Below are 8,799 nucleotides of genomic sequence, written 5' to 3'. Positions count from 1 at the left end.
TGAGGACTGTGCTTAGACTGGGTTTATTTATGCTACATCCTCTGAAACTTGTGGAGACTTTGTTCTGTGTTTTAGCCCTAGTAACAGAGGGGTTGAACTGACTTGGTTTTTTTGTTTGTTTGTTTGTTTTTTGCTGTTTCTTGTTTTAATCTGCCAAATTTGTGACAGTATTAACTCCCAATTATACAAATCACTCAGGAAGTTGACTTACAAGGGTGACTTGGTTTACCTGCTTTGGAATATGTCTTTGTACTTGCTTATAAGCACATCACAAATCTTGCTTTCTGGGGCCTGTGCATCTAGTAACTCTCAGCTGAGTTTCTTTCTATCTTACCTAGGTTGGGCTCCACGCTCAAGTAAAATAAGAATGTAGATAATGATGTGGTCTTCGTTTCATCAGAGGGACCAGCCTTTCTTGTTTTCCTTTTCTATTACTTGAAGGGAGACCAAGTCCCAGAAATCTTGAAAACTGTCAGCTACTTTGATTACAGAGGCTGCCATTATTGGGGAGTTTGCTTTGAGTTCTGAAAGGAAGAACTCAAACATGAAATGCTGAATTCAGTTATCAGCAAGGGAATGGTTTCAGCTGGGTACAAGAAAACAGCTGCGAAATTAGAAGATAAACAAGAAGTATCTGAAGTGTGCCATTTCAGCAGTAACTATGGTGTTGCAACTTTTTTGCTCTTGAGACAAATTTTGGGTTGCCTGGTATCAGAATTTTAGGTTTCTGTGTCTGCTACATGTTCTGAATATCTTGCCACCTTATATAGGAGGTGGGGTAGTTTAGCATTTTGATTAGCTTATGCATACCTTTTAGAAATTAACTTTTTATGGTTTATTAACTGTAAGTTGTGGTATGCTTTTATTTAAGATATATGTCTGTAGTGAACAAAATTAGTCTGGCTTTCCAATAAAGCTATTTAAAATACAATGTAAATTTTGCTTAATGAAATGCAAGTGTGTTTGTAAGATTACTGAAAAAAGGGGAAAATAGTGAACTAGTGAATGTTCAATTTTGCTGGCAAAAAGACTTCGCTTCTGATCACACTTTCTTCACAGAATGCAGAAATTCTAGGCTGTTCTCTTTGATTTTATTCTGTCATGTAGCATATTGCTGATCAGAAGATAAAAAGCAGTTTGTGTTCTTTCTGGAAGTCTGTCTGGACTGTTCTTTCATTATGAATTCAATGCTCAAATAGTCCAGACAGTGAAATACTTTCTAATTGCAGTGTGGTATCTGTTTCTAAGTAGGCCATCAGGATAGCCTAAAATTAACTTCAGGCCAATATTTCCTTAAAATAACTCTTAAAATGTAAAACTCATGCACTTTCTGGAATGCAAAGCAGGTTTCTTAGCCTAAAATACACTGGAGTAATAAATTTGCAAAGGCATAGCTTCAACTAGTTTTAAACTGAGTGTTTCTTTTCCAGATTCTCCTGAGTTGTACCTGAAGCTGCCAAAATGGTCCTAGCAGATCTTGGAAGGAAAATAACTTCAGCGCTGCGCTCCCTGAGCAATGCTACGATTATCAATGAAGAGGTAGGTGGTGTCTGCTCAGGTTCAGAATGCAAAGTCCTGAGATAAAGTTCTCAAAGGCTGATGTTTGAAGTAAGTTGATGTTTTCTGAGGCTTCTTTGTTCAAGTACATTTCTAGCTAGATGTTTTAATCCCCTGCTATTACTGCCAAAAATAAAAACCAGATTTAGAGATGTATAATCACTTCAGGTCAAAGGGACCTTGAGCCCCATGGCTGTGTTTACAGAACAGAGTGTTTTGAGGAGGTGATGCTGGAGGAGGCAGTATGTACCAAAGTGGAGAGGTAGGCTGTGAGACTACATATAGTGCTCTGATTTATGTATGTGTGCACAGCTGGACTATGGAGAAGTGTACGAGGCTGCTAGAAGCTGAAGTGTGGAACTGAGAGGAAGTTTAGGAATCTGGTTACCCTACAATGGTCCCTAATGGACTGTGTTACATGGTTATAGTGTGCTTACTACAAATTGGAAGCCCTTGTTCTCCAGTATTACCCTTTCAAATTTAAATTTCATTTATTAATTCTAAACAAATGCATAGACTCTTCTTGTGGCAGTCAAAGTAACAGTAGGACTGCATGCATTTAGTTTGCTAAAGCCTTGATTATAATATAAGAACATTTTCACTTTGATTTTGAACTGATACTGATCTGGTCAATACTGTTCATTGTAAAACCATTTTTCTTTTATACTCCAAAGGTTTTAAATGCCATGTTAAAAGAAGTATGTACAGCATTACTGGAAGCTGATGTTAATATTAAGCTTGTGAAGCAGCTCAGAGAAAATGTCAAGTAAGTGAAATAACAAAAATAGATTTAACTTCCAATGCTTGTGAAAGTTGTAATTTGTGGTTACAGAAGAATAACTTTTATGTTTCTCTTAGACACACGCAGTTTGCCTTTAATGTAGTTATATAGTTATACAAATACAGTTTAAATGTCTGGCAAGTTCCATCAGAAGAATCTTTGTCAAATTTAGCCAGTTATTGCTGTAATAGTCTTTTTTCAAAAAAAAAAATCCCTGTCATCAGTTGAGTGGTATAATAAACAAGTTCTTTATTACTTCCTGGACACCTCATCTTCACATGTTCTTTTCTGGATATAAATAGATCTGTGTATATGACCAGTACTGTTACCTTGGCTATTTTCAGATGTGTAATTCAAGCAGATGCAAGTCTGAAAGATGCAAGTATTTTAGAAACCTGTTTTTTCCTGCATGCAAAAGTGATATCTCCAGTGCATGCATACATCCTGTCATCTGAACTGAAGGCAAATCAGAGAATTTTTCTAATTGCAAAGACTTCCTTTATTACTTGTTTAAAGGGGTGGTTTAAATTATGATAGTGTTTCATGGTTTTCCTAAACTCAGGTCTGCAATTGATCTTGAAGAAATGGCATCTGGCCTTAACAAAAGAAAAATGATTCAGCATGCTGTTTTTAAGGAACTTGTTAAGGTAGGACCTACCTTAAAATTCTGTACTATGCCACTTCTCTTGTATAGCCTGGGATGTGGAAGCAGTACTGCAGCAAGCCAAGCTTTAAGGTTGTTGTGTGGTACCTGCAGTGATGCTTTCTGTATTAAGGTTTCTTACTGTTGCAAACAGTAGTGTTCTGATTCCAACTACTTCCTGGGCATCTCTGAGTAACTACAAATTAAGCTTCAAGTTCTGCCTGCTTGGTCAGATCAGCACCTGGGTAGAAGTATTCTGTCATCTGCCCAGTTAAGAACACAGATTCTTGTTCTGTTGTACTCTGTTACCTACCAGCTATAGGATGGAGCTCTGGGTTGTATGCACCTTCAACTTCAGAAGTAAGGCAGGAACTCTAAAAAGTCTTTTGTACCATAGGATTCTGACCAAAAGAGGTCCATATTGAGCAGTGATAGTGGGGTGGAGCTATTCCCCTTTGGTTACCAGCACGTTTCTGTGCTGGTGTTAGAAAGAAATTAATACTGTTACTGAATTATTATATATAGCACTATATAGGCTACTATGCATAAGACTGTAGATATCTTGCATGGGCTGTTGCTATTCACTGTAAATCAGCAAGCATCTAAGCAAAATTGATACTAGAATGTACAAAAATTGGTTTGCTCTATTCAATATAAAACCAAGCATTTAGCATGGCTGTGACACTGACTTCTGTGCTTTGTTCTTTAGCTCGTGGATCCTGGAGTCAAAGCATGGACACCTACAAAAGGAAAACAGAATATTATCATGTTTGTTGGTTTACAAGGAAGTGGTAAAACAACAACCTGTTCAAAGGTAACTTGCACTGATTCAGTTTGTGTGGGTGGTTTTTTTTTTTTCTTTGGGGAGGTGGTGCTCAGGGGACTCCTTTGGTGGGATTTGCTTGTGATTTGTGCTGTTTCTATTAGTAGGGAAGTACTAACTGATTACAATGTTCTAAGATTAGATGAATGTCCAAATTAATATTCTTTTGGGACAATTTATGTCTTGTAAGACTTCCTTGAAAGGTTTTTTTTTACAACTAACCTCTTGAAACAATACTGTATATGGGTAAGAAAGAATCTTTCTATTATTTGCTTTCTGGGTTTAATACTAGTACTATGGATGGAGCCTACCTCATTCCACTACTTATTCAGGGGAACCAGTGGAAGTTGGCCTCTGTGTTAGATAACTCGAGGATGAGTGGATGGTGTGAAACCTCTTGCAGACTCAGATTTATTGAGGATTTGTATTTTTATTTTTAAGGCTAAAAAGAATGCTTTGGCTCAATGTTTAACCTATTTATGATGGTTGCTGAGACAATAGTTATCCTGCTGGAAAAAGCAACAAAGTTGCATCATTCTTTTTCCAACATCTGCAGCTGAGGGTCAGACATAGGCTATACCAAATGTACCACTGCTCTGATTTCATAAGACTTTCCTAGTGCTTTTGTAGGTGAACTATATTTTGAAAGTTTGTTTTTGGCCAGTCAAATATTCCTAGCTCAGAAGACTGAAATCAGAAGCAGAATCAGCAGCTGTTTCATCTCACCATTAGTAATTATTTGTATAACATACTCTAGTAACAGAGATGTTAATATTTGATACTTTTACAGTGTTACTAAGTTGTCTCAGTTACAGTAAGGCTGCCTTGACTTAGTAACCTCTGTGTGTATTTCAGTGACTGGAAGCTATTACACAGTGTTGTGCTTTCTGGTGAGATTTTGCTGTAACTACTTGGTTTGGATTTCTTTTCACAGTTAGCATACTTCTATCAGAGGAAAGGCTGGAAGACATGTTTGATATGTGCAGACACATACAGAGCAGGTAATGTAGTCTTTATTGATGTGGTTCTTCATCTCTGATACTTAATTGATTATTTTTTTTTTATTATTTTTAAAATAGTCCCCTGACTATACCTGTCTTACAGGTGCTTTTGACCAGTTAAAGCAGAATGCCACAAAAGCAAGAATTCCCTTTTATGGGAGGTAAGCAGCATTCAGAATCATTTTGGAGAATGATTCAACTGCCAACAATGTGTTCCTTATTGTACATCTTGCACTAAGCCCCATTCAGTGTTGCCTAAATACTTAGATTTTATTATAATTGCAGCTGACAATTCTGCTGAGTTCAGTAGTAGCAGGTAGGAAGAGTGTAAGAAGAGATCAGGCATCTGGGGTTAATTCCCTAGAATGCTGTATTAGTGTATAGCAGTTTATAGGCCTTTACCAGATACATTCAGATTTTCAGAAAATATCCTTACAGATGAAAGAATGGTTTTTATTTTTGAGCCTTAATTTTTATTGTCAAGTAAAGGCAGCAGTAGACCTGAAGTAGATTTTATAAAGCAGTAAAATAACTTTTCCCCAGTGCTTCAGTGGATGTGCACTATCTAGGTGCACAGTTAAATCTTAGAGAAGGGCTTGTAGAACTTTGTGCAGTCCTCAGCAAATGAGACAAACAGTCCTTTGTGCTTCAGTTGACTGAATAGTAGAGACAAATGGCTTTGGAATGTGTAATTTTTGTCAGTTTTGGCCTAACATAAGAGGAAGGTGCTCTTGAGATCCAGGTAGATTTAACATTAGCAAGTGTACAGTCGAGTGGTGAAAGCTTGAGTTAGCTTCTTTGGCAACATGGAATTGGAGATATACATATATATGTATGTTTGTTTTTGTGATCAGTTACACAGAAATGGATCCTGTAATTATTGCCTCAGAAGGTGTTGAGAAATTTAAGAATGAAAACTTTGAAATAATAATTGTTGACACAAGTGGACGTCACAAACAGGAAGACTCTCTGTTTGAAGAAATGTTGCAAGTTGCTAATGCCATAGTGAGTAGTGTCAAGAAATAAATAGCCTCTGTTACAGTAGTTTGCTCCAATTTGTTTATGTTTATCTCTAATGTTCTGTGTGGTTTTTGCTCCTCTGGAATGCATCAACACTAACTCCTAGATTATACTAGAAATTAAAAATGTTTATGAGTAGACAAGGACTGGATTATCAATGCTTGGTAGTGTCAGTTTTGATTACTGTATCTGTAATTCAAGGGTGCTAGTACATAACTAGACTACCATTCTGGCTTTAACTTTGCTTTTCAGGATCTTTGCATTGAGAAACTAGATAAAAGAATCAGTCTGATCTGGTTTTCTGTAGTTAAGTGTACTGCATTTTCTTTGATTGCCATGAATAATTGCCCTGAAACAGCAAAGATAATTGGATAACTTTCAACAGTTTTGATATGTAAACAAAGCTGCTGTTTCTTGTAGGGATAAAAAGTCTGGGTATTTGTTGTGGTCTTGCATGCCAGTACGACACTTACCACACAACTCCTGCTGGTTGCTAACTTGTTTTCAGAGGAATGGATGGATGTCTAAAAGCTCTTAATGTAAATGGAAGATGTTAGTATCTACTAACAATTAGCTAATTGTCTCAGATACTGGCTAAAATCACTCAAAGCATAAATAATAATCCATTAAATTCTAATATTCTGTGTTGTAGATAAATCTTCCACATAGTATTACAGCACCAGAATTTTCAGATAGTCCTTAGACAATACTCATCATAAAATGGTTACCCTTTTGTTTTAAACTGCACAGCCCTTACAGACTGTTATGCAGTAGGTTCTTCTAGTGAACAGAATGCATGAACACTGTTTAAGGATGCAGGAAATAATTTTTTTTAACCTCTTATTTCTCCTAGCAACCAGATAACATTGTTTATGTGATGGATGCTTCCATTGGGCAAGCTTGTGAAGCTCAAGCTAAAGCTTTCAAAGATAAAGTAGATGTAGCTTCTGTTATTGTTACTAAGCTTGATGGACATGCAAAAGGAGGTGGAGCTCTTAGTGCGTAAGTATTGTGATATGAAAGTGACCTGGCCATGAGTGAATGTGATGAAATGTTAGTGTCTCACAGAAACCTCTCCTGTGAAACTCTCAAACTGCACTGAATCTGACATTTAAACCAGTAACAGGGATGTTTTTACCCTCCTTCTGGTAGATAAGATCCCTCATCAATATTTAACATTGGTCAGAATTGGTTATGGTGTATTTCCAAAACAGTAGTGTGTATTGACACATGACAGACTTCTGTCTTCTTAAAACAGCATTGAGCAATTATATTTATTATATTTATTTTTTATATATTTTTTATATTTTTTTATATATATTTATATTTATTATATTTATTACATTTTGTGTATCTGGTATTTTTAAAACAAATATAAATTTGAACTTAATAGGTATGGCTTACCTGAAAAGTTTTGCTTCTTGTTTAGTGCCCAAGATTTTTTTCCAGAAGGGGAAAAATAGGTAGTCATATCTAATGGCCTTAAAACTGATGCAAGTAAAACCTCTAGATATCCAGTGTCTAGCAATTTGCTAAAAAAATCAGTCTGCAATTATACAACCTTGAATTCTATTCTTGGTGTGCTTACCATGTGCTGCATCTTGACAGACTGTATTGACTAGAAGATGTTACATTTTTGTACAGCCTTTTATGATGGCATGTCAGACTTATCTCTAGCTGTGTGTCAGTGACATAGCTTGTACTGACCTGACATCATTTGTCAAAACAGCCAAAGTTAACTGGGACCTACCTACTAAATCACTCTCTGATTTTGATACTGAGTGTTAGAGTTCACAAACTGCCATATGTAGTTTGCTGTTGTTTATAGCATTGTGACGGAAATAATAAACTTAAGAGCAAACTGAAAATGTGAAAAACTTGTTTCAGTTGCTGCAGTTGTGCTTTTATGCATTAAGTGTAGACTGTAGACTTCTGTAGACTTTATGAAGACTGGAAGCTGAGTTAATCTAAAAGCTAGTACCAATTGGGAAAGTTCTGATTTCAAGCTTTTTTCCCTGTTTTGAAAATGAGATTGCTGTCTGTAGGAAGTATCTACAGATTAAAAAAAGTAATCAATTACTGTTTCATCTGATCACTGAATATTATGATAAAATGGAGATGATTTTATTTTTCTTCCAAGTTTCTTAAATTTAGCAATGAAAATGAGCAACCTCTATTCTGTTGATGGTTTTTCAGAACAGTTTGTATTTTACAAAGTACTACATACAGAAACATCTTGCCAGCTACTCTCAGCTACTAATCCTAATTGCTCAATGTTTTTGAATTGGTAGTTTGAGGAGTATGAAAGAGAGGATGCATTGCATTGATGGTGCCTAGTTCATTATGTTAATAGGTAGTACAAAAGATAGGTGGTTTTTCAGAGGCCATTTCATAAAGTATATTTTACTGCAGAGTTGCTGCCACGAAGAGTCCTATTATTTTTATTGGAACTGGAGAACACATAGATGACTTTGAACCCTTTAAAACACAGCCTTTCATCAGCAAACTTCTTGGTATGTACCACGTACAAATGTACTCAAAAGATGCTTTGAACTGGATAATAGAAAATCAAAGTGTAACTGTTTTTTATGCTAACTTCAGTGCTATTTGTTCTTTTTCCAGGTATGGGTGATATTGAAGGATTGATAGATAAAGTAAATGAGTTAAAGTTGGATGACAATGAAGCACTCATAGAAAAGCTCAAACATGGTAAGTTATTCCCTAGGCCTGAATAGTAGGTGTATTACCATAATCATGACAGGTTCTTGGAGAGATGTAGGCCACTAATTTAATTTGTCATGTGTTAGAGACAAGTAACGTGTTTCATGAAAAATGGTTCTTCTTTCTCTACCAACGGTGGCAGGCAAGTAAATAGAGTTAGGGTTTTTTGGGTGTTAAATCTGCAAGAATGTAACAGTATAACTGCAGAATTACTAGCTTAACTCTTAAGTGTGTGCCATTTGAAACAATTTAG

The 8,799-nt window shown here is 36.0% G+C and overlaps 1 protein-coding gene across 2 annotated transcripts in view; it reads left to right on the top strand.

Annotated features, from left to right (window-relative positions):
* LOC139797177 (signal recognition particle subunit SRP54) overlaps nt 1-8,799 on the top strand; it is a 33,623-nt gene that overhangs the window by 2,037 nt on the left and 22,787 nt on the right. For both annotated transcript variants that reach the window (XM_071746135.1, XM_071746133.1), the window contains exons 2-11: nt 1,431-1,539; nt 2,232-2,323; nt 2,901-2,985; nt 3,691-3,795; nt 4,739-4,805; nt 4,909-4,966; nt 5,660-5,810; nt 6,679-6,827; nt 8,238-8,338; nt 8,448-8,534. In XM_071746135.1, the coding sequence (XP_071602236.1) occupies nt 1,462-1,539; nt 2,232-2,323; nt 2,901-2,985; nt 3,691-3,795; nt 4,739-4,805; nt 4,909-4,966; nt 5,660-5,810; nt 6,679-6,827; nt 8,238-8,338; nt 8,448-8,534 (973 nt within the window). In that variant the 5' untranslated portion in view covers nt 1,431-1,461. The remainder of the gene's footprint in view (nt 1-1,430; nt 1,540-2,231; nt 2,324-2,900; nt 2,986-3,690; nt 3,796-4,738; nt 4,806-4,908; nt 4,967-5,659; nt 5,811-6,678; nt 6,828-8,237; nt 8,339-8,447; nt 8,535-8,799) is intronic.

This window comes from Heliangelus exortis, chromosome 5 (assembly GCF_036169615.1).
Source record: "Heliangelus exortis chromosome 5, bHelExo1.hap1, whole genome shotgun sequence".
Taxonomy (NCBI): domain Eukaryota; kingdom Metazoa; phylum Chordata; class Aves; order Apodiformes; family Trochilidae; genus Heliangelus; species Heliangelus exortis.
Note: the sequence above shows the minus strand (reverse complement) of the source record. Positions and strands in the feature narration are given on the sequence as shown.